The sequence below is a fragment of the Semicossyphus pulcher genome, unplaced genomic scaffold (genome assembly GCF_022749685.1).
Source record: "Semicossyphus pulcher isolate SPU_LCO1_2020_fin unplaced genomic scaffold, fSemPul1.0.p SCAF_1, whole genome shotgun sequence".
Classification (NCBI taxonomy): Eukaryota; Metazoa; Chordata; class Actinopteri; order Labriformes; family Labridae; genus Semicossyphus; species Semicossyphus pulcher.
In genome coordinates, this window is record NW_027211603.1 from 15,178,106 (window position 1) to 15,203,903 (window position 25,798).

Below are 25,798 nucleotides of genomic sequence, written 5' to 3' on the forward strand. Positions count from 1 at the left end.
ACACACAGAAAGGAGTCCAGTGTGTGAGCACAGAACCGGCATTGTTCAGCTTTAAAACATGATCATTCACTTTAGGATGTTACTTCATTCTCTACGGCTTCCACACACTTCTAATGCCACTGGAGATGCACATTTTCCAGTGATACCCACTTGCATCTTTCCACATAAACAGGAAAAGAATTGTCTGCAGTCAACTTCAAATTGCTTGTGTGTTTTCAGCGTACTGTACATAAATATTATGAATATCGTATTTACCCAAACTCACAAAAACAGTCACACAAACAGCACAAAACGGGATCTGTCCAGTTGCTCGAGTCAAAAATGCCTCAGTTAGCATTTTCTCCACAACACTTCAGTCAACTGTTTGCCCTGTGCACTCAGGTGAAATATGAGCCACACTAAATCATTATTCCTCAGGCCACATTTGCAGGATGAATGTATGAGAGTGTTGGACTGTGTGTTTTTCTCCTCTAATGAATTGAGGAATTTAGCTTGTGGCAATGGAGGTAAAAAGGGAAGTGCTGTCCTCTTATGTGTGTGTGTGTGTGTGTGTGTGTGTGTGTGTGTAATAGGGATAGAATTCACTGTATGCACTTTGAATTATATTGCACTGGTTTGCCAAACTAACGACCTTATAAAATGTATTACACATTTCATGCAAACAAGCGTATTAGTTCTGTTATTATTTGAAGAGAATGTAAAACATGTGCAAAGCTAAAAAAAAAACATATAAAATGTATAAAAGGACGCTAACTCCACTAAAACATTGTATAGCAAAAATAATTTGTCAAGAAAAACTGCTAAAGGGAGCACCTATGCTACTTCTAATAATGTGATCAAATACATTATCAGATACTAATACAACATGCAATATGAACACATGCAAACAACATCTGAATTTTAGGGACCGTCTCCAAAGTGCAGGAAAATGCAAAGAGACGGTTTAATTTGACCTGGACCTTCCCCTTCTACATGTGCCAACTCCTATTTGTTTGTTATGTGAGGTTACCTCTTTATTCTTTGTAGCTTTAAAAACTATTCAAAAGTCATCTGGATTCTCTTCAAACTATCTTCCAATTTTGGCTTTTGCTTTTATTGATAGGACAGCCGAAGAGAGACAGGAAATGCTGGGAGTACAGAGTGGGGGATGACATGCACCAAATGGTCGGTAGACCGGGAGTCAAACTTGTGATCAGTGCGAGGAGGACTGTACAATTAATTACAGACAGATACGCTGTTAAAATGGTTTGTTATTCTTATCATTTTGCAGGCAGCTTATCTTATACATTGAAAGAGGAGTATATGCAGCTGCAGAAAACTTGACTTGGAAAATGAAGGGATTTTCAATCTAATATAGCACCCTCGCATTACACTTGTAGTTAGTACTGTGCATGTCAGTGTGATTATATCCAAGATAATTCAGAATCTCAGCTCTCTCGTCTCTTCATAAGCCCTCCTGCTCTGCTCTGTGTGGCCCATCTCTTCTCCATTTAAAGCCCAACGTGCTCTCCTGGGCCCCGTGAATACTGTCTCCCACCCTGAGCAACTCTAACATTACATTACTAAACTCATTTATGTTCTCTGGTTGGATCTAATGAGGACAACCGTCTTGACTGCTTGTAAACAAAGCAGGTGTTCTTATATACTTTGTGAATGCCAGCACCGGTTCTCAGGTGTCTTTGTGTCCTGTTCATCTATTTCAGCGTGTCATTTGGATTAAACCCTCACAAAACGCAGACGCTGTGGATAAAAGCACTTATCCATCAAAGACAAAAGTCTTTTGAATGATCAGTCTAAGAAATCAAGTACATCCTTCTTTAATTCTCAGCTGAAAAGGTAATAAATAAATGCACGGTGAAAAGAAAGAGATAACATTGAAGTCCTAATTCACTTCCAAGGTTCTTCAGCTTTTTGCCTCCATCACTGTCTTAAAGGCTTTAAGCGCTTTGTATGAGACAGACCTTGAAAACTCTGTATGTTTTTCATTGTAAGGGCACACGGGTCAGACTCATCATCATAAAGGCCATGAGAGATGAATAAAAGGACCGGAGACAGTCTTTGTTTTCCTGGAATGATCTTTGCTATATGCGGCCTTGCAACCTCTATGGTGTTGCACTGTATTGTAGCGTGAAAGAATGACGCATTCAAGTCCTGAAAGAAGTAAAGTTTTTAGCGTTTGCGTAAAGTTTTTTTTTTCCCCCTTCAGTGTGGATTTCAGGGTCCCTGGCATTCCCTATGGAGCGGTGCGTTCAGGTCGAGCGTCTATCTTGGGTCTGATGAAGTACCTCGTCCAGTGTCATGGATAGACAGTGAAGTGCTGGAGCTTTCACATTAGTGTAATTATACTGAAGAGCAAAGCTTCCTCTTTCATCAAAATATTAGTCTCCATCAGCGTTCAGCGTGAACAGCAAAACCAGCATGGATGAAGTGTCCTTTTATTAATAACCTCTCCATATGCCAATCAGAATACTTGTGGCAAAAATTCATCTGCTGAGCCATTAAAAGGATTTTGAATCTGTGAAAGTGTCTTAAAATCACATCCGTCAATACACATAGAAAATATACTTTAATATAGGGCTAGCATTAGCATTTCCAGAGCAGTACGTTTAAGTAAATCCAGTTGTTAGCTTCTCAGTTTGAACTAGCATCTATACAGGAAAGCTTAAGGACTGAGGAGCCCTCGCTGCCAATGGATGACTTGTGCTTGTGAGTCATTGCTCATGCTTGTTAATGGGGTTTTATTGGCAAGATTAACAGCTTTTATATCATGGCAGAGGCAGCCAGCTAGGTGAAACAGCTGTTGCTCATATTGTCTTGGTTGTAGGGCATGGAGACGCGTTAACACCATATTACTGGAAACACATATGGCCTTGTAGCACTGCTGAACAAGTGTATGTAGTAGTTAAAAGCAAAGGGATCCCATAAAACGTGTTATTCTAGCTGGGGTTTGTGCCAATGTAGATCCTCAGAATTCTGAGCAAAGGATTAAATGTTTCTGTTAAATTCAATATCACAAAAGTGAATCTGTTTCATGCGTTTCAATCTTTTGGTAGAGGCAGTTTTATGTTTTTTTAAGAAAGGCAGAAAAATCCTATTTTGAACACCAAAGAAGGTTCCAATAGACGCCATTAGCTGCTACTCAATTGGCTCTTTGTGTTTCCCAAAGAAAGATTGGACAAAGGGTCAGATGACCGCAGAGTTCACACACGTGTGCATTTACTCAGCGGCATGTACCTTTTATCGATCGGAGCAGCACGCAACACACATCTGTACACACTCATGTCCACATTCACACACACTTTAGCGGAGAGCAGAGAGAGAGAGAGCCTCAGCACGCAAGGCATTCAAGCTATGTGCGGTCTGTGTGCGGACACAGCTTGGTACAATCGTAGCATTTAGACAAGTCTTAATTTACTTAGGATGGGCTCGCAGCATATGGAAGCGTCCACAATGGCTGACTGATAGAGAGACAAAGAAATTCCAGTCTTCTGCCGCTAAAAAACTCAATTCAGATCTGGTCATAATGGCTCAGCTGTCGTAACCAAAGCAAGGGAAGAGAATAGGGTGCCTTGTGATTTTCCCCCTTTTCACCCTCACCCTCCCTCGCTTTTCTTCTTTTTTTTGTGCCTGAATCTTTTATCTGTGTTATTCACTCGGGACTCTTCAAAGTAACAAGCCTCCTTCTTTTTCCCCGGTACTGGACTTGGAACCCAAATTAGAGACTGCTTGATTAGAGCAGAGAGGAGGGAGCCAAAAGAGAGGGAGATGTGGGTATTGGACAGAACAAATCGCACCCCTACAAAGTGCCTTTTATCCAAAGACCCCAAGGCTCAAATACCCCCATCCCTCCCCAAGCAACCATGGCTCCGCTTGTTTTCCTCTTATCATTTATTTAGTCACCCGTTGATGTTTTCTGCCCTACTTTGTGACGTTTAAAAGAGGGCAGGAATCTCAAAAGGTGAATGCTGAATGGGCTGAGGCTGAACAACACAGCTTCACCATCTCCTCCTCCTATGTGTCAATCTAACATCTCTGAAGTTAACACCGCAGCCTGAGAAAAAAATAACAAGAAAAGTGCCAGAACAGCTTGACCGCTCACTCCTGGGATCCTCTTCCTGTGTCAGGCGGGTATTGTCCTACCGAGCTTCAGTCGTCTAACAGGAGGATGTCACAACATGTTAGGTCTGGGCCGACTGCTGGGGTTTATGTAGCGCCAAGGCATCTCTGGGCTGTCTGTCTGCCATCGGAAGCGCAATGTGAGGAGACATGTTAACAGGCAGACCCCGGCCCCACCGCTGTTAAAAGCCATGCAATATGCAGGAAACGGCCTCCTTTGTCAGCAGGCTGGTCAGACACAGACCGCGACTCTCCTCTTCTGCACCACCCAATAAAAGTTTTATCTGCATTTTAAAGCTGATCCATAATTTAAAGCAGGAAGAAAGAGATTTTTTTACACTAGGCAGCCAACAAAAAACATATGCGGCTGATTTTCTACAAAGCCGAGTACAGTATCTACGGTACAAGAAAAAGTTGTGTTTGAATGTCTTCAGCTTTTGTTGCAAAAAAAATGCAAAAACAAAGTGGCAAAAAAGATTAAAAGCAGCAGAAAAGGAAGGACAAAATAGGACTGAGGGTGTTTTGGTCTTCCCACAATTCAGCTTAACATCAAAACAATGGGCCCTCTGTTAGTATTCTTTTGGTGTCCGGGCAGGACTCAGCTCTCCACACTCTGACTAACCCATCAGGTTATTCTGTGGACCCTATAAGCACCAGTCCCTCTGCACATTTAAGCACAAAAAAGTGCTTCGCGTTCTATAAATGTTTGCAGTTGTAGGTTTTTACAGTGTTGACACTTCTTAACTGGCGAGTGATCATCAGAAATGTGTAATTAGGCAGGCTGGGAGGGCATCAGTGAGTCCAGATGTTCCCAACTCAAGGTCATGTATGCCGGCCCCGAGGCCCGATGGCCCTCATCTTCATCTGGATGATTTTTTCCCTTTTCTCCCTTTCTTTATTACTTTCTTCGCTTCCTCCCTCCTTCCCTCCACAGTATTGATAGCAGTGATTTATTGTGACAACGACTGATGCATCTCGCTGGTGACCTGTAAAAGGCAGCTCCTTCATGGACACAGCCAAAGGTTAATAAAATTGGTGCTGATTGTATCAATTTTACAGATAAGCCATTCACAACAAGTGTAGTCGGGTGAATAAGAAGTCAATTCAGGCCTTGGAAACTGCACGCAGGCCCAATGAATAGCTGCTTTTAGGTGCTTTTTTTTCGTTAGGAGAATTGCAGCTCTCTTCCATTGCAGCAGGCAGCGGAGGCAGAGCGAGGCGAGCCGAGGTTCAGACAAGCCTGCCAGTAAATTGCCCTGAATGGGTTCTGGAGGTTGACAAGCCCTATTAAGACAAACGGCTTTCCTCATCGGAGAGATAAAATAAATCAGGTGTTTAGTCAAATTAAAATAGTTTGAGTGGAGAGGGCCCCTGGGAGCTCTCGGAGAAACTCAAGACAGATGTGGCCAGAGAGGAGAGGAAGACACCCAGGAAAGAATTCAGCTCCTGCTGGCCCGGGGCCAGACTCCACTGTACTGTTATCTGGATCTTTATGCTTTTATCCTTCTCTCTCTTACGGTCTCTCTCTCTCCCGTCGGTTTTCCCATCTCTTTTTCTTGCATGTTCTCTGGGATCAGCTTGTCACACAGGAGTGCAGTGGGAGGAGAGTGAGTTACTGTCTAGCCTCTCACTGGCAATTATGTTGGCGGTGTAAGTCAATGGTAGGATCACTTAGCATTGATTAGGCGGAGGGAGAGAGCAGTGCAGCGGAGGCGCTCTCTCTATCACACACAGCGTCCACATGTGACCGTAGAGAGGAGCGAGCCTATTGGTCTGCTTGAAATATGCAGAAAGTAACTACACAGATAATAAAATAAGACGTGCTGATGCGTGTTGATTGTGTGATTGTCATAGTGGATTCAGAGCGTATCTTTCAGCGTGTAAACATTGTTTTTGTCCATGTAATTCTGACCAGTTCCTTCTCCAGTGTGTTGTTGTAACATATGACAAACTTGTGTAGTGCTCAGTCCAGCAGGAAACACTGACTCCAACACTTTCTTTATATTAGACCCTTGGTAGTCTGACATAAGCTGCCATCTCAGTTTGACAGCTCCCCGCAGCTCTTTGTCCGTGTGCCGGGAACAATTCCTTCCCTTTCTTCCTGTGAGAGCGCTGAACAGCAGCTTCAGTCAAACAGACAACTCCAGGCTGTGTGTGACCTTAACACTTTCTGGCGAATTCACTGCAGTTGGTTGCTGCCTGTGTGGTTTTCTTTGTACCATATATTGTGCACAATACTATAGCACAAGATGCTGATCGGTGTGTGTGCAGCACGGTTACTATTCTATATTTAGCAGTGTACAATGACCAAGGCCTTCTGCAGGCTTTCTTACTAACACCACTATGAAACCTTCATACATTACACACACCTGTATCTTCATGACTCCACCTCCTCACTCCTGACACCACTCTCTCTCTCTCTCTCTCTCCCCAGGTACTCCAGAGAGCCTGGCAGAAAAGGAGCACCAGCTCTCCACGATGATCTCCCAGCTGATCAGCCTGCGGGAACAGCTCCTGGCTGCCCACGACGAACAGAAGAAGCTGGCCGCCTCACAGATGGAGAAACAGAGGCAGCAAATGGAGTTAGCTCGTCAGCAGCAGGAGCAGGTAACCACTCGCTGTTCTCACATTCCTAATATATCTCTTTATAAGTGCAAGTGTTCCCCTTTTATCCTCCAATATTCCTCTCTTTCTTTTATTCTTACAGTTTAAAACATCCTCCTTCCTCCTTTCTTAAACCTTGTTTACTCTATTTCCCCTTCTGTCTTTAGAGTAAACCCCATTCAAAACAACTTGATTTTTCTATTTCATATGAAATTTCATGCCTGAAATATGCCAATAAAGCCCCAGTCCTCTGTGCAAATTTGGAATAATATTAGATTTAAGAGATATTTTATATTACCTCCGATGTTTCCGTCATGCTCTCTCGCCCACGTTTGTGCTGTGTGGTAGAAAAGCGTTATTATGACTTGTGCTAACAAATGCGAGGGAATGTGTGAATTAAACGTTATATTAAACATGGAAGTCCTCTATATCTTATAAATCGGCTCCTATTAGAACAAGACTGGCATTAGATTTGCAGCACGAATCAGGCCAATGAGCCATATTGTACAAATCAGCAAATTAGCAGAGGCCATGAAGTGTGTTAATGTCTGGGAAGAAATAAGGACACAAACTATCCACACGGGCGACACTTTTATTATCAGCAGCCAGCCTAATGGCTATGAGTCAATTATCAGCGAGGAGTTCACTCAGAGTTTTCTCGGCACACTCTCAGACCTTCATGTGCTAAATGAACAGATAGAGCGTATACCTTGGAGTGATGCATTTGGTCATAGTACACTAATAATACATTAACAGTATTGATTTCTTTTTCAATCAATGATGTTCATTTGCAAACTACACTCAACTCTGTAGGCTTTGTAGACATCGCAGCATAAACGAGCAGTGATGTAAGCTATTTTATTATTTGATCTTATTTTAAAATGGAAGAATATTAATAAAATGGAAGAGAGAGAGAGAGAGAGAGGAGGGGGAGAGAGAGAGAGAGGGAGCCCGCTGAGAGCCAGAATGTCATCGAGCCATCAAGATACAACACAGTAATTAACTGTTGACACTCGTGAGGAAGCCAGCACAAATTAATCTTGACACATTTGCAGACGACCGATATCTTACAGTGAACACTTTGTAATTATATTTAAAAATGAAAATTAAATGACACTTAAAACTAGGTTGTCACGCTCAATGAAGCGGGCATGTTAGGAAGGGGCACCGCTGGAATGAGAAGGATTGCGGCGGGGCCCGCTTGTCACTCAGGGGCGGCGGGGACCTCTGTCACCCGCACGCTGCCTGCACCAGTTATCCCCGTCATCACCACATTCGTCTGTCCTGTAAATTATTCATTCTCTTTAACCAACATGTTCGATTGTGCAGAACTATTTATTTCATGTTCACTGCGACAACTGTATTTTAAGATTTTGCCGTTGTGTGTTTTTGCAAAACTTTTATTAAAAGGAGAAAAAAAGAAATATTGTTCGGTCCTATTAATCTGCACATTCCTTCCTGTATTCTTCCCATTGTAACGGCTTTCTTTCGACTTATTCTAGTGGCCACAATAGCTATTAGGAGCAGTATCTCCGGTGCAGCTCCTCTATAATGTAGTTGAGTAAAAAGAGAACAAAAGTATTACATGATATTAGTTCCTTTTTTAAGTCAGCTTAACCAGAGAATATTCATTTTCTGTCTGTTTCCAACCAGATTGCCAGACAACAGCAGCAGCTCCTGCAGCAGCAGCACAAAATCAACCTCCTCCAGCAGCAGATCCAGGTCAGTCAAAGTGTTTCTGTCGGCTAACACGTACCGCTTACACTTCCTCCACACTGATCATTACAGCATTTCTCCCTCTTCAGTGTAATTTGTGCACCACTGGTCTCACCGTGAGCCCAATGACACGGATCAACAATATTAGACATGAAAGTAAATATCATTGCTAGCTTCTGTTAGCCTTTCCGTCTCATCTTCTTTCTCTCCTTTCTACATTTCTTGTCTTTTTATCTTTAATTTTTGTGTCACACTAACATTCATCACTCTCATCAAATGTTAATTGCCTGTTGGTAATTGGGAGGGCTTTAAAATATGGAGGAGAATAATTAGCACATCTTAATGAACAAAAAAAAGAGAGAGGGGTGGGGGGTGGGTGTAACAACAGCTAATGAGTCCTGTTGATGGAGAAGAGCCTGGAGGTGGGGGACATGAAAGAGGCTGGTAAATGCCTCTGAAACGAGTCGGGCCCCAGACGGGCAACGTGGCACGCTTTCACAACTACTGAAACTTACATTGTCATTACTGCAGCAGGGCTGACACTGTGTGTGTTAGTGCTTGTAGTTGTTCTGGGAGATATTTATGCACTTCAAGCCAGACATTATCACGCTCATTAGTGTGTGTGTGTGTGTGTGTGTGTGGATTGTTTGATACAGAACAGAGTCATGCAATGACAGACCACCCAGGCAGCGGACTGGACATGGTCAGACAGTTCAGGGTGATCCAGGGTTTGTTACTGGCAGTGGTCAAGGCCTTGAGCCGGTCTGCCTGTGTGAAGAACGTTATCCTGCTGGGTGTGCTCAGTGTCAGGCACATCCTTCTCCGTTCACCTCCTCCTCCTCCTCCTCCTCCTCCTCCTCCTCCTCCTCCTCCTCCTCCTCCTCCTCCTCCTCCTCCTCCTCTGCCTGTTCTTCTACTGACAACTCCCCATCATCTCTTTTCTTTTTTCCTACCTCTTCAAACATTCACTTACAACAAATTGTTTCTCCAGCCCCTGAAAGTACTCCCCAGAGGGTGTTTTTAAACTTGAGAGCAGTTTTCTCCTTATATCCTCCAATATTTCTCCAGTAAACAGGGCACGACACCCCTTCTTACATATGAGTTTGTTCTTATACACATAAGCAGAAGTCATTCTGGTTTCTCACAGGTGTTAGCACAACAACCAGATTAACTTCCAGGACATCGAAAATTCCCCTTTAAGAGTCATTTTTTAAGTAAAGGCCACACTGTCAACACGTTCTTGGAAAGCCACTATCCTGGACCTTCCACTTCAACAGTGGACAGTCTATTGGAAAAATACCTCCATATTACACTCCACTAAAGAGAGGCCCAGAGCATGACACTCTGTCTGGAAAACACTCTAAAATGAAGTACCTTATACGCTACTGAGGGGCTAGTTATACTCATATCATGGAGGGCCCTTTACTTATGCTCAATGAGCATAAGGGCAAAGCCCTAATGCATCTCACTTTTCGAGACTCTTGCTTTCATCACAAAGTTAAAGGCAAATGATACCTGAAAATTCCCCTTGATGCATAGTTTGGAGAGAGGGTGGGGGGTCGAGTGTGTATGGGAGCGTACTTCTAAATATCCATTTCAAACACTTGAACAGAGATACAAGTAAAGTTGTTTCTTGCAGAGCCCAGTTAGCCAGCTTCTCCCTTGACCGACTGTGCCACAGATCTTCACTGAACCACATCCACAATTAAACAAAACACACCCGCGTTCAGACCATCTGTCCATCCAGAGCACCATCAAATAATTACCAAGGAGAGCTCTCAATACTTCAAATAAGTTTCATCATGTGCATCATTGTTTATCCAACACTTAGCCCTTTAAAGTTCTTTCTCCCCAGTCGAGTTCCTCTAAATATCGAGCATGCTGATGGCCACTCCTCTCGACTTGGAGTACCAAAAAGAGCAGATAAAAGAGAGTCCAGCAAAGCAAGTTAGCCAAGCATTTTTTGCCTCTCTGTTTTCATTACTGCTGCCTCTTAAAATGCCCCGGCCATCCTAATATATAACAGCTTTGCCTTAATTAGTTCTGTAAACAAGCTTCCAGCCTGTATGTCACAGACTTGTAGCAAAGTGGTGAGCGGTGTTGGGGGATCGAGTTACTCTGCTATTAGCATGGAGAGCACTAAACTTTATAGGAGACCCTACTGGCCATCAAAGTCCTTCTGTTTTGGCTTCAGGGGAGAAAACCAAAAGAAAGCCTCTCGCTAAGGTCTCGTATTGATGATGTAACTGATCACATCAGTGGACATTGTAAACCGTCCAAACAATAAAACCATGGGGACTGCAACTGGAGACCGCTGTTGGCACGCTATGCGTGTCTGAATCCCTCAGAAGTGTGTAGTTGAAGGAGGTTTAGTTAGCGAGGTTTTGCAGCAATGCAGCACTTTAATCAAGCTTCCCTTTTGAATAGCCATCTCGCTTTTTATCCTTTCTCATCATTCCTACAAGAGAGGCAGAGAGATTTAGTCTTTGTCCTTCGGGATTACAATGTCACTTGTTTTAAGATAGCAGATGTTTTGATTGCAGTGTTAGAGGCTTATCAAAAGTTAAAGCTCAAGGCTTTGTGTGTTTTTCCCTCAGCTTGTTTGTATTCTGTCAGTCCATCCTTGTCGTTGAAATCAAGTTGGCACTAATTCAATCCCAGGCTGAGATTAAGTCTTAGTTGGAAATTTGAAACACCACCAACATACATGTGACAAATAAACGTATATATTAGCAGAGATCTAAGTTACTTATCTCTGTGTGAAAAATACATATAAATAAAACAAACAGCATCACTCCCGTACATTGAGCATTTTGTAGTCTCTTCTTCATGGCTTACTGTTTCATGATCACAGCTACTTTCTCCTGCTCCTAATGGATGAGGAGTCGCAGCAGATGAGCAGCCGAACAGCCTGATCATCAGACGGTTAACTCTGAATGCTCGTATGTTCTTTCATGTGTATTTTCTTATTACAGTTTTCAGAGTCAAAAGCAAGACACATATTACCAAGAAGCGAGCAGCATTAGAGTGCTAACAGCAGATAGAGAATGATATTCTTTATGTGTGTAAAATAAAAAAAATAGGATGCTTCATGAGATGTGAAGCTCCGAAGCCACGCTAAAGCAACAATTCCCTCAGCGTGGTAATGACCCCTGCTCGTGCATTCCTCAAGGATGGCTCTGTTAAGATACAAACCCTGGTTTGACTCGCACACATGCACAGAGGCGATCGCAGTACAGTGCCGGCACACAGGGACCCACGCATTGATACGCACATCAAGAGAATAAATATTGGAGGAAAGGTCAGGGTGAACTTTATCTTCACAAACAGACCGGAGAAAGCAGGCCGAGAGATGAAACAGAGGGACACTTTTAATCCAAAACATTACATTTCAATTTTGTCAACACTGCCATTGTGTGGCATGGACGTCTTAACCCTAAGTACGCTGTGAGATCCCACATATGAGAATGAATACTCTTCTACGGAGGCCTTTGTCCATCATGTGTTTTTCACACCTGTTTTTGAAACCTTAAATGATCCATACATCAAGCAGGGCTGCTTCTTTTTATCTCGCTTTGACCCGTCCTTCTTTCTCCACATACAATTACAACCTCACACTCGCATTATATGTGCCCCTGCGTCACACCTTTAACCTTGTGTCCACACAGATACACAATCAGGCATACAGAATGTCACTTCCATTGAAGAAAAAAAGAAAAGGAACCAGAGATTAAAGAGAGGAAAAGGCCACTATATTGTTGTCCACTGCACACTTCAAAGTCCTGGAGGCTTCTTCACATGTGTCTTTAATGGTGTGGAGAAACAGTGGGGGACATGTGCTGGTTCAGTGGTTAGATGCAAAAGGTTTCAAGATTAAAGATGGAATTTAATTACTCCAGCATTTAGCCGCCTGCCATTTGTACGGCGGACGATCTGGTTTTGTTTATTAGGGAGAAAATTATCTTACAGCACATGCTGGAAAAAACAGAGAGCAGTGTGTTTTAGTGTGTTGCACATGGATTTCCCATTTACCTGCGAAGAAACCAGAGAGTCCACAGGGGAAGCTCTGTGAAAGTGTCTTCTGTATTCAGTTTCTGTAGAGTCTGTCCGGTGAACACTTGACGGCAGCAGCAAGGGAGCAGGGAATCTGTTTCAACAAGCTATCTATTGATTGATCCCTCAACAATGCCATAATCTAAGTCTAATTCTATACATTTTTGAAGCCGGTTTGGCAGAGGCTTAACTTCTCTGAAACATCTGTATTAGCTCGGCAACTTTATGTGCAGTTATTGTCAGCCGCTGCTTTATCTGTGCCCCTCAAGGACTTTCACATTCTTGTTGCGATGCCAGTCCACTTTGAGTCCGCTCGGGGGTCACGGTCCTACACAAACATAAATCATAAAGCCAGTGTTTGGTATTTGTCACTAAAAATCAGTGCCCCCCCTGAATAACAGGCATGTATCAAAGTGTGCTCACTGTTTCGTCCGTCCTCACAGCCTAAAAATGCTTTTCATCAGAGATTGTTTCACCATTTCTTTGAAGAGCTTCTGACCACTGCTGGAGCAGACAACTTGTTGTCTTGTTCTGCACAGATAATTGTCTAACCAGATCTCCCGGCATGAACAAAAACAAACTGTTTGGTCTGAAGGATAATTTGGCTTTTAGCAGCACTGGTTTGTTATCACTTCTGTTATTATTATAAAAAAGAATATGCATGTTATCCAATCCTGGGCGGTTATTTAACAAACTGATTCAGTTTGGAGAAGAAAAGGCAGCACAAATACAGCATTATGGTAAATATTTAAATCAATCAGATGAGTTTAAATAAACACGGGGCTGTATGGTAATTGCAGAAAAATAATAGGGCTAATTTGTGTATTCTCCCATGCTTTTGTTGTCTCCCCGACACAAGTGATTTCCTCAGTGTGAGACTCTTATTAATGCACTGGCAAAAAAAAAAAAACGCACAAAAATAGACATTGTTAAAGAGAATGTGTAAGTCCCCCAATTAGCACAGCTAGATGGGAACTGTTAGCATGATAATAAGAGAATAATAGAGCAGGGAAATGATTATGTGCCTGCGAGTGTGTGTTTAAGTGTGTGTGTGTGCGCACAGATACAGTGCTGCCAGTGCTCTCCCTTGTGCTGAAGAGCTCCGTGTTAGCCCGTGTTAGTAGGATTACGTTGGGGGCATTAACAGCCGAGTCAGACGGGCTTGGCTCTCGCCCAGGGAGGCTCAGTCCAGCATGTTCATCCTCCATTTAAGGAGACTGTTAGCTGATGAAGATGTGCACATGCAAGACTGAAGATAAAAGAAAGCGGTGACCCGACTCATTAGCCCCTGTGATTTAATATATTGACACTTGGATACAAATAATTCCATTTAGTGGACTCTATCGGCAGGGAGGAGGAGGGGGATCAATTTAATTAGTTATGAAATGTGACTTCTTGTCAGGAAGCAGAAGAAATGCTGACGTTAAACAAAGTCGTGCGCAATTTAAACAATAAAGCCATCGTGGCCCTGTTAAAACTTAATGATGCGCAAAAAGGTGTAATAGATACAGCCTCAGCCGTGGCAGTGATGGTTTGCAAATGAAGCTAAGTGGATGAACATTGGGTGCGTAATGCCATTTGCCTGTTAAAACAAATTCTTGCTTAAGGAATTTAAACAGTACATGCTGTTTGAATGGTCTGAGGTCTGTGGGTTTTTGTCCAATTAGGACATAATTTTATGTCCTATGTCTCTGGATAATATGCACCATCTACTTTTTTAACACTAATTTGAAGCTCTAAGTTGCGGTTCACAGCCAGGGCTTCTGATTGTATCGCTTTAAACTAAAGATGATAGTGCGAAAACTGCATCCATCCTCCGTCCTTCTTTTGTCAAAGTATAACAGCTGATACATGCTCTTTTATTGGCTCTCTTTAAACACAGTCAAATAAAACATATGCTTGCTTGTAGAGTCTTCGCCAATGAGGTAGGGATGTAGACAAACATAGATCCATTATTGATGTAAATTGCACAATAAAGCCATGCTTTTGTGTAATTGGCCTTTGTATTCAAACACCTCAGCAGTTTAAGCAGCGATAATTAAGAGGCTCCATCTGAGAGGTGCCACATGAACGGCTGTAACGTGTGAAATCACACACAAGGGTCTACTTAAAATTAGTCACCTGAGGGGTTTGTAAAGCAGCCATGGGACGGCTTAATTTATGACACAAACTTCCAGCCTTGTATCGAGTCTCACAGGTGACGGGAATAATCGACACAACGCAGAAGATTACCTGACGCAGGGGAACTTAAATTTGCCTTTTAGATGAATCCCGGTGCTACATAATCCTGGTAACTGAACATCTATTCTTTACATACACATATGATGAATGAAGCAGGTTTGTGTCCCCCATAAAGCACCTGTTCAGAGCTCAGAGCGCCTACACTTTACACCCATTGTACCCCGACCCTCGTAAGGAAAACATCAGTTGAGGGAGAACACATCCTCCAGTGTGATGTCGATTCGGTTTCCTCTCCCCGCTCTGCATGGACTGTTTTCTCTGCTAATGTTGAGCAAACTGTTTTGTCTTTGTGTTGGCTTTGCGCGGCCATCGTCTTCGGCGGTGGGCACACTCGCGGGGAGAAGGAGCCGCATTAATAGGCTCCACTGTGTACGGGCAGCCGGCAGGGAGAAAGGGGCGCGTGTTTTCTTAGGGCCGGGGTGGCAAAGCAAAGCATTCAGCCCTGGGCCGACGCAGAAAGGGAGCTTTTTGTTTTTAGGGCGTTGGAGAGTCCAAGCATTCCCCAACACAACACAATGAATGAGCTATTTTGTCCTGAAGTTTTTCAGAGAAGCAGAATTAAAGGATTTTTTGTTTGTTTCGTCTTGCCATGATTTAGATCTCTTAAATCCCTTTTCCGTTTCCTTAATTAAATTGCTAATTTTAACTCCATATTTTTAGACGTCTTAGAAACTTGTTTTACCGTTTAACAAAATACTGCGGCCTTTCATGTTCGTCATCAGGTGTTGATATTTGAGCATGTATGAAATTCTCGGCTCACTTGTGCGTCGCCCCTCCTGACAGGCCTCCTCTCTGTTGAACAACAGAATGGGCTCTGTTGTTTCCTATGGTCGGGCAGCTGGGAGGTGAACAGTGAGGACAGAGCCTCAGTCTATGATTGGAGGATAGACAGAGGGGGAAACCCCTCTCTGTAGCGTGGACAATAACATCGCACAAATTAAGGATGTTTCACTGGCAGACAAAAATCATTTTGTCATTTAGTTTTAAAAGAGGGTTTTTCTCTCACTTTTTTATATTGAAAAATGTTGCATGACAGAATTAAACATGTTTAATATTGAAATATAAAACAGGCTTAAATGGAAAATCATCGCAGTTTGCAGTGGACATTCATCCACAGCCTGCTCGTAACTGTTGAAGATTCAGACCCACATTATTTCCTAAGCCTCCCGTACTTAAATCCCTCTATTTCCCACTTCCCTACACTGTTCACATCACATGCACGGAGCTGACTATCTGACTAACCCGTGTCCAATGTTCTTTAGAACCTCACTCGCCCCCCTGCAATGAGGGTCAGAGGCATTTCACTTATTCCCATTTCCATACAGTGAGGATATACACGCAGGATAATGATGCCGGGCCCGAGCCCACTTGTGGGTTTGTTTATGTCTGTTCTCTTCTATCCTGTCATTACACATGCTGTTTGAGGGAGTCCCTGTGGATTTGGCCAGTTTACTGCGAACCTTAATTTTATGGCCAGGCCTTGAAAAAAATATTCATTTTCACTTCCATGTAACCCCCCACCTCCCCCTAAAAAAAGAGAGAAGATTCTTTGGAAGTAAAACACTGAATTTGCTGTTAAAAATAATCTGTATTTAAGCGTTTAAAGCAGGATTTTGTTGCTTAGTGAACAAGATTCATGACATACGGCGTGTCAGCGTTCAGAAATGCATTTTGCTTCATCTAATAATCTGGATGTATGCTTTTACTTTGCTTTTAGTGTTCAGAATAAAACACTTTGCGTCGTTCTCAAGGTAGAGCTTTTATGATTCTTCCTACATTTAAAACTGAAACTACATTCAATTAGAGCAGTGTGCAGAAACCCTGTGAATGCACCGCAGTGTATTTAAGCAAACAGTAGCCTGCAGTTTTACCAAGAGCTGCAAAGAAGCAGGAGAGACGCTGAGATGGAGGCGGGCTGGAGTGGAGGGATTTGGGGTCAGAGGGTTGGACTAACCTGCTTTCAAGCTTCCATCGACTTAATATCAGGATGGCTGTATTCCAAGAGGGCTTGTTTTACTGTGTAAGGAATTAGTGGAACAAGAAGTCATCTATTGGTTATTCCCTCTGGACGGCCCGACTTCACCCAAGTGTCTGGATTTGCTGCACTTCATCCTGAGCAGCACTCAGCACATAGCACACACAAGCATGACTGATGTGCAGCGTTACACTTAAGCCTGAGCAAACAGCGCCTGCCGTCAGAGTTAGCGTGTACCCCAACAATTCAAGGAAAATATTATGGGACTATTTTCTCGCTGGTGCTTGTGCAACGTTGATTTTGACTTCTGTAGGAAAGGGCGCTGCTCGAGGATTTCAGATGCAGGAAGGAAGTGAGCAGAAAGGTCAGAGACTTGACCGGGACAAGGGCCCTTTGTTGGTGACCTGAACCCTCGCTAGAGCTTTTGCCCTCCCCTTTCCAGCGCGCCCATTTTCAGCACAGACAAGCAGGAATAATGCGTCTGCTGAAGTCTGCTGGGTGGTAATATGAAGACTTTGATTCAAAGGCTGAGGAGGTCTGGAGCATCAAAGTCTTGTTCAAATCTATTGATCCATTTGTCTGATTACCATTAGCTACAGACAAATCCAAACAGCATCACAACATCTCTGTTCGATCAATGTGTACGTCTGCCGTGTGATGTAACTGTTCAGTGTAGTATAATCTGCTGACCCGTAGATAAGGAGTGCTTAAAAACTGTTGATTGTTTCATAGGGGAATAAAAGCTGAAGTGATAGAGGATTCAACAAGCCAGAAGTGCTTCCACTGAGTGATTTTCCTCCTGGTTAGGCTCCAGTACAGTGTACACCCAGCGGGCTGTGTACACAGAGGCGGGTGTTAAACATATCCTGCTGTCTAGTGTCAGTTTTACTGTGTGTGCTGCTGCTGTTGGGACATAGCCAGACTTACCAGCTTCCTCAAGATCACTTTCTCTTTAAATGGATCACAAAAGGTGATTTCTACTCGCTCAGTGGAGAGCAGGGGGGGAACGAAGTGTGAACTATCAGTTCTTACAGCAACAGCTGGAGTCTCGGCTCCCTGGGTGAAATTACAGAAGCCCTCCTATAGAAAATGTGAAAGAGAAGGTTAGCGAGAGCTAGCGGATCTGACAGCTACTAAAGTGTGGAAGTAATTTTATTAAAATGAGGTGTCAGTGAAACGTGAGTCCTCCTCTAAATGATTGCTGGTGATTGTGATCTTTTCCTAATGGGAAAGGCGCCTTTTATAATCGAAATGATTGTACAGAATTAAGAACATCATCACCAGGAGCTCCTCAGAAATTTTTAGCTACTGATAGCCGTATTGTTGTCAGTATTTTCATTAAATACTTGGCAGGGGTTTTACCTTTTTACAAGTCTCTTCAGGGCAAATTAATGCAGATTATACCCAAGACAAGCACATGTGTGAGAGGTGTTTTAAAAGGTGTCAAGTAGCAATTAATCAGGATTTTAGACCCAGGATCTCACAGGTCCTTTCACGCTAATAACCACGAAACGCGGTGAGAATGACGCTCTCCCAGTTTTCTGCACATAGTGCATTGTGGTCCATGCAAGCAGCAGATTCTTGTAGATCAGCGCATGGAAGTGTGAGGGGGTTCAGAGGAAGAGTCAGCAGGGGGGCTCCAGGCCTCCTGGGTGCTTTGTAGAAGCTCTAACAGACAGTGAGGAACATGGGTGTTGACAGGGGCCCAAGTGAGTGCTGTAATGCGCTGTACATCTCCATTTGCACTCAGTGTTTCGGAGCCGCTTGCTTGTGTGTTGTAGGTGGATGCTTAGACGCCTAGAAAAACATAGAAAAACCTTCCTTCTTTCATTGGCACAAAAACCTTACACCTCCTTCACTTAATGTAGATATATTTTTGTCTAGTTTTTTTACAGCATGTTGGGAAAAAAACACCATAAAAGTGCACCGTTCTTCTTAAAACTGTTAAGTGCTGTTAAGTGCCAATGTAAGTAACCTTAGTACAAAATTAGAGATTAATCTACTCAGAGGAAAAGTAAGAACTTCTTTCAACTGGACCCTGTCTTTTAACACTTTGTGTATTTACACATCAGAGATGAGTCCGTCTGCGCCGTGTGACTCTTCCTCTGCAGCCTGACCACAGGATAGGCTGCTGTTGTTAACCATTGCATTCATTATACAGGTTTTTATTTTATTTGTCAAAATGAATCATCAGTTGAAAAAAGGATGACTAAAGCATTTCCCGTTAAAACACAAAATGTGAAACGCCAAAAACAATGAGTAAGTTCTCCTGTAATTAGCTCCTCCATAATGTGGTTTGTATATGCTATTCTGCTCGCAGTTGAGCGGCAAGTTGGTCCTATTTATCAAACACCAGCGTCTCCTTGAGAGGGAAACAGATTGCGTGCTGGCCTGATACAGACTTCATCAGGTCATCTGAATTGATGATACATGTTGCAAGGCGGCTGCGTTCCCCCAGAAACCTCTGTTGGAGTGCTTGCTGGCAGAGACGGGGGCCGCAGCCAAGTCTGTCTGACTGATCACTACAGATGCTCCTCTTCAAGTATTCCGAGTCAGATCCTTAGTGCCGGGTCTTGAGGGACAAACAATAGCACCTGTTCCTCATAAGATAGCCCATTCATGTATCTTTAATGAAGCCTGGGGGCAGATGGTGTGAAATGACATTATCCAGTACTTAGCAGCGCTAAGACAAAGGAAGAGCAGTGCCAGCACAACAATGCTGCTGCATTTACGAGGAGAAGGGAGGACGCTGCCCGAGTGCCCCGCTCACATCTGCTCCACTTCATTCTCCAACTCTTCAACATCATCTTGGCAATAGAAGGATCCTGGGCACTCAGCCCATACATAGATGAACTTGAGGGTAACTCTTAAAAGGGGGGGGTGAGGCGGGGTTTACAGAGGGAGAGTGGAAGCCACACATACATACACATTTTTTTATATATTTCTTTATGTTTTTCTTCTCCTTTACTTTGACAGTCAAATTAAAAAAGACAGCACTTGTGAAAACGTAATAGAAGCTGCTCAGCCACTGTGCCAGCTGTTAATTGACAGCTCAACTAACCTCCACTATTTGTTGCCACCTTGAAGCTCCTCAAAATTTGATTTGCCTTTCTCTGACATTAGTTGCTGTAAATTAAACTTTAATGCGCGGAGCTCATTACTGCAAATCACAGCCATTCGAACTCAATGCCGTTATTTCCCCTTCAGCACACATTCACACTCTGTCTTGCCTCGGTGAATCTTGTATATTCTGCTCCATATTTTAAAATAATAATAGTAATAAAAGGCGATATCCCGGATGAAATCGCATCATTCACAGTTAGTGCTGGAGAAAAATGCGTCCAAGTATCTGATGCTTTTTGGCTCTAAGGCCTTACAACCCTTGTACATTATCTGACACATTTGTTAAAGCAGACACATTTGTCTTTGAAATAATTGTAAATAAATAATTTAATTATGTTTTTTGTTGTATCCTCCTGTAAAGCAGCTGTTCACCCGGTTGGTTTAGCTGCTATTATTGGAAGCACAATTATGTTAATTAATTTCCTTTCCATCGATATACGTTAAGGGTGCAGTCTCACACATGATGTTTTGACTTTGGAGAGTGTAGCAAGCCCGTTGAATGATTTTGCCAATTTCAAAAACACAAATGTACTGCTGACGCGTGTTATTTAATTCATGAAAACTAGCATCCAGCACACTTGTAACACACTTGGACTTGAGGGAGCCCTGTTCTGCCCTGTGACTACCGCACATTCAGCAGCAGACTCCATCTGGTTTTACAGTCCAAATACAGAGACAGAGAAAAGCTGTGTTCCCCAGTGCCCCCCCCTCCCCCCATCCCCCCTGCCTGTCACTGGCCCTACCTCATGTTGTGACATTAATTATTGTGTTTTTCCATATGTTCCATACATGCAAGGCCAAGATCCATCTTTCATCCATTCAGCCTGGAAACTTGGACCAGTAATCCCTATAAAGCAATGTTTTATTTAAGGTCATTTGTCGCAGTCTCCTCTGCCATTTATTTTTCTCCAGCAGCAGCACATTTTGCAGAATTACTTTTGGAGGAATTACACACTTTTCTATTCTTTTATAATGCACTTTCTGCACTTGCACTTCTGTAAAAGCTCACTAGACATAAAATGCTTCTATGTATTTAGTTTTCAGTCTAGCTTTGCACCTCTGGACCGATCAATAAAGTAGTTTTAAGAAGGTTTAAGCGTGCTAGAAAGTGGGTGCGTCTACTCCGGTAAAGGGTCTACAGGGGGAGCAGCGCAGGCTGAAAAAGTGGAGATCATAGCAGACCTCAGCCAGAACACGGGGGGAGAGTCATTGCTCAGAGCAGGTTGATTTCATGCCCCAATGCAGCGGCAGTAATTGCACCCAGACCTGTTTTATTGCGAGTTGATTTTAAGGAGGGATGAATGGAGAAACATTCTGTAAAGTGTTTATTTTGGGGGATGACCTTTATTAACCCATTTTCCAGGCAGGTTCCCCTGAGGTGGCCTGGCTCAGTGCTAGATTAACCCTCGCAGGCCCGTGGTAGCCGGGCTGCTCCTCATCACACAGTTTCAGGAAGCAGAGAATGACAGTAAGATTGGAGCTTGCAACATGTGCGCAAAACCCCCATGCACCCCACGTCTTTTGAGACATAAGCTACTCAGCCACTTTAGCACACACATGCAGAGAGTTTGTGCTGATATTCCCGGTAGAGTCGGCTACAGAGCGGCTGGTGAAGGTGAATATGTGAGCGGGCCGACAGTCAGAGAGTGACATTAAAATGAAATACAGCGAGCGGCCCGTTCTTTTCAATTAGCTGCTGTTTTTCCTCAGTCGTTGTAAATTACTGAATTGTCTTTAGGCTTTTATTATTGAAGTAAATGATCATCTGAGATTATGGGAGTAGCTGAGGTAAGATGCAAATCAATTCCATCCCTGGATGTGTGTTATACATACAAAATTCCTCTTGTTAACATGAATCTACAGCAGCAGCAAAGCATGTCGCTGAATGCTGCTTTCAACACGTATAGTACTTCTCTACAGCAGCCTCTCTGCACTCATGTCGCCTCCTCCAACCGATGCTGTAACAATGTGCGCACGCGGGGCCTTTGATGTACCGAGGTAAAATTGTGGTTTGGATTAAGAGCAGGCGCAGCTCTGCCAGGTATTGTGCGAGCACACGAGGGCCGTCATTGCCGCGGAGCCCCCTGTCAGCACGCGTTAGGGAGAGCTGTGATCTGGCCTCTCCCCCCTCCTGAGTGGGCTCTGTGTTTCTGTGTACCATGACCGTGCTTAGGCCTCTCTCTGATCTCCGCTCTCTATCTGTTCAGCAGGTCCAGGGTCACATGCCTCCGCTCATGATCCCCATTTTTCCACACGACCAACGCACTCTGGCAGCAGCCGCCGCCGCCCAGCAAGGCTTTCTCTTCCCCCCGGGAATGTCTTACAAGCCAGGTATGCTCGCAACTTCTTCATTTCATCCTTCTCCCCTTTCTCTCTGCTTTTTTTTTTTTTCCTTTGACGATTCTAAATGTTGATTTCTAGTCTTTAAGATACACTTGCATGACAAACATATTGCAATAAACAAACGCTTGATTCACACGTGAGGCCACTGACATGCTCTGCTCTGTCTGAACTTGGGTTTTACACCAAAGCCTGGGAATGTTGCAGACCATGTGGAACAATAGATATGGCTGGAGAAGCACAGGAATGTAAACATGCATTCAACATGAAAGTATCTCTCAAGAGTGTGCTGGCTGTAATTGTTTTTCAAGTATCTGCTGTTAGAGATTGAAAAACACAGGAGATGATCCCCGAATGAAACGTCTTCCGATTGTTACATACATAAAAAGCGACAGTTTAAATCAGTTATGTCGTTTGATAGTGAAATGAGGCAATTAAAAGACAATTATAAGGTGGGAAGTTTATGGGTCATCAACAAAACAGGTTTTCCCGCACATATAACTGTTGTCACTGCCTGTTGCAGCATGCCCCTTTCGCTCCCTTTGTTTTGTTGAATTGAGCGAAGGAGAAGCCCTCCACGGCCTTCAAAATAAAACATTTTTTTGGGAAATCGTTTCAACATGTTGACTGATGCCCTGCCAAAGCAGTAGGCTCACACACCCTCGAAGTGCCACCACACACAGCTGTACTCATGTTCAATATTGAGAATAGCTCACATGGCTTATTTACACAAAGCACTTTTTAAATGTGTTTTGGACTAAAATGAATGTGCACTTTTATTCACCCACGCACAAAAGAAGAAGACAGTGTTTTGATGATGAAAATCTCAACGCCAAAGAAGAAAGGGTTTCCGAGTGAGCCTGAAAAAGGAAGAAAAAGTCCTTGTGTCTGTTTTAAAAACGGCACTGGAACAAGAAAGAGAACTAAAAAACGGGAAAAAAAAGGAACACTGGGAAGTCAGCAGGTTCGCAGCAGAACATTAAAAGGTGTGGTAGTGCAGTTAATGAATTAACTATAAAACCACAGGATGAAAAAGAAAGTCAGCTATTTTGGAACTATGGAGCCATGACAGCTTAAACAAAGTGCCTGAGGGGGAGTCTTTCACCAGTGTGCGCTCTGCAATACGTTTGACACGGAAAATGTTTTAGTTCAAATAACAGGAGCTATTATGGAATCATGGTCAGGGGTCGCCATGTGTACGGCTCGTGCATAATTCATGAGCTCGTGAAGAAACGGCAAAGGGGGTCTGAAAATGACTCTTGTAGTCGGGAGAGGTATTTCTAAACCTCTATTATTTCCCCGAGTCCAACACAATATATCCGCAGACGACAATGTTATCACCACCACCTGCAGGGCGTACAGGATGCCGCCGTGTCCTTTCTCCATGAAGAGAGTGGCCAAGCATTCACTTCCAAGACTAAGGCACACTAATCTGATGTTATCATTATGAGACAGCTCCCAGGGACCACTGCTTATGACCCCCGGCCCTGTGGCGCTCGCATGGAGACTGAGTCATTCTGGCACCGTGGTGGTAAGCCATCACCCCGTCCACTGGCTGTGCTCAATGGCCTGGTGCTGCATGGTAGACAAGCACAGTCGTAGGAACACCAAGTCATCTTTTAAACAAATAGATACATGGAGGACTTCCCTGTCTGTTTGGACTGTTTACATGGGGCAGCATTTAGTCTGATGTGCCTCTAATGGAGCTGCAGAATGAGCCCTTAGTCTTTAGGTTACTCTTCATGCTGAGCGTTGACAGTTTCCTCATGCAATTTCAACTCTTGTGTCACATTTTAGTTCCTACATTAAAGCTGATTCTCTGCTTTTGTGGCGAGTCTTTCACGTCGGACAACATGCTTCTCTCTTTGATGTACTATACCTTACATAAACTGAATTATATTCGGTAATTTAAGTCATTTTTATGGGCCGATGAGATCTACTTGAGAGTCCTTTTAACAATATAAAATGATGTACTTGTATTTTAACTGTCATGTAAGCCTGTTTTCTGTCAACAGCTTTGGTAATTCAATAAAATGTAAAAGAGAGGATCGTGTTTGAGCGCTGCAGTCATACAGTCCATTCATCATCATTTGATCTGCTCTAAGAAAGGTCTTAGCTACATCTGTCAACCCTCAGCAGATCTATGACTAGTATTTCATGGCACCACATGAGCAGGGAAATATAGCCTGTTGTGACCATGGCGTCACCTGCATTCCCCTCCCCGCCTTCTTTAACAGTGAGAGTCTAGGCTCTGGGCATGGGACCAGCCATGGCCTGTTAAAAAAATAACACAGTTTTAAACATAATTCCCCGGTGATGTTACCCTGGCGTGGTGCCATTCTGATGGAGCCTGGTGCCTCCACATAGACTCTGTGCAACCGAGACCAAGGACCTCAGAGCCCGGGACCCCCCCACTAGCAGTGATGGTGTGCTCACTTAGCACATGACCCTCCCCAGGTTTCACATGACATCTAAAGACATCCAGCCATTTATTATTCCCAAATCCTACGTCACAGACAGCACAGAGACAGAGAGAAAGCGATACCAAAAAAGAGGAGGTGTAGAAATAACCACAGTGCCCGACCCCCCTCCCCTCCCCTCTTGCACATCCAACCCAGCACTATTTGAAACCACTTCTGCTGTGTGATTTTATTTGCTACTAAATGGGGATTGAATTTCCATGGCCTGTATCACATTGTGCAGTGCTGTACAAGATTGCAAAGTGAGGCGAGCGGAGCGGGCGAGGGCAAAGTGAAAGAGAAGGTATATACATTTACCTTGTCTGTGGCTTAATGGCTCCATATGTTTGTGAGAAGAAGTGACAGGCAGAAGTGGGGTCTGAGCGAAGGCCAACTACCCCCTCCCCGCTCCCACTGTGCGCCCCACCTCCTCGCCTCCGCACACATGCTTCAAACCGACCTCCCCTCCGTGAAACGCTGGGCCGCCCCGTCTCACTGGGGCTGTTCTGTCCGTCTCAACGCACTAGCCTGAGTGTGTAAAAGCGTCTGGTACTCTGTTTTACACCCCCAGTGGATATCACTCATACAGCAGCCGTTTTTATACCCGTGTCTGACAAACGTGCTGATGGCAGGCCAACAGTAGTGAACAGTAATAAATAGTGCTGCTATTTGGAGCCCAATTCTTCCCCGTTGATCACAGCGATATGTGAGATAAGAAAGTGTGGGATTTTTTTTTTTTTCACCTTGTTATTGTGCCTGCACACTTGTTCGAACCAGTCTGCATACAAGTGCTTTCGCTCTGCTGCCAAAAGCTATCACTCAGGAACAAACAATGTAGTGCTGAACAATAGCCAGACAAGTCTACAGCTGTTTGAGCTGCCTGAGAGAACATGCTGCTCCTTTTACATAACCGCTAACTGAATAGCAGGGGAGACATTTAACATTTCTCCTGGAACCTTGAAAATAACTCCTGACTTGCTAAATTGTGGAGTAGTTATTGTTATGGTGCCGTTTTCCAGCAGGAGCACTGCGCAGGTGGAGGAAGGAGGGAGTAGTGTGAAATGCTCCTAAGTAATCCTCCTCCAGTCAAACCAGCTTAGCCTTTTGTTAATGCAGATGTTTGGGCTTGAAGCCGAGGGCTCGTTGCAATGTGCCACATTGCTGTGGCAAA

At 43.6% G+C, this 25,798-nt stretch overlaps 1 protein-coding gene across 1 annotated transcript in view; it reads left to right on the forward strand.

Annotated features, from left to right (window-relative positions):
• sox6 (SRY-box transcription factor 6) overlaps positions 1-25,798 on the forward strand; it is a 109,897-nt gene that overhangs the window by 48,678 nt on the left and 35,421 nt on the right. The window contains exons 6-8 of the mRNA XM_069671211.1: positions 6,551-6,723; positions 8,374-8,442; positions 22,039-22,159. Of these exons, the coding sequence (XP_069527312.1) occupies positions 6,551-6,723; positions 8,374-8,442; positions 22,039-22,159 (363 nt within the window). The remainder of the gene's footprint in view (positions 1-6,550; positions 6,724-8,373; positions 8,443-22,038; positions 22,160-25,798) is intronic.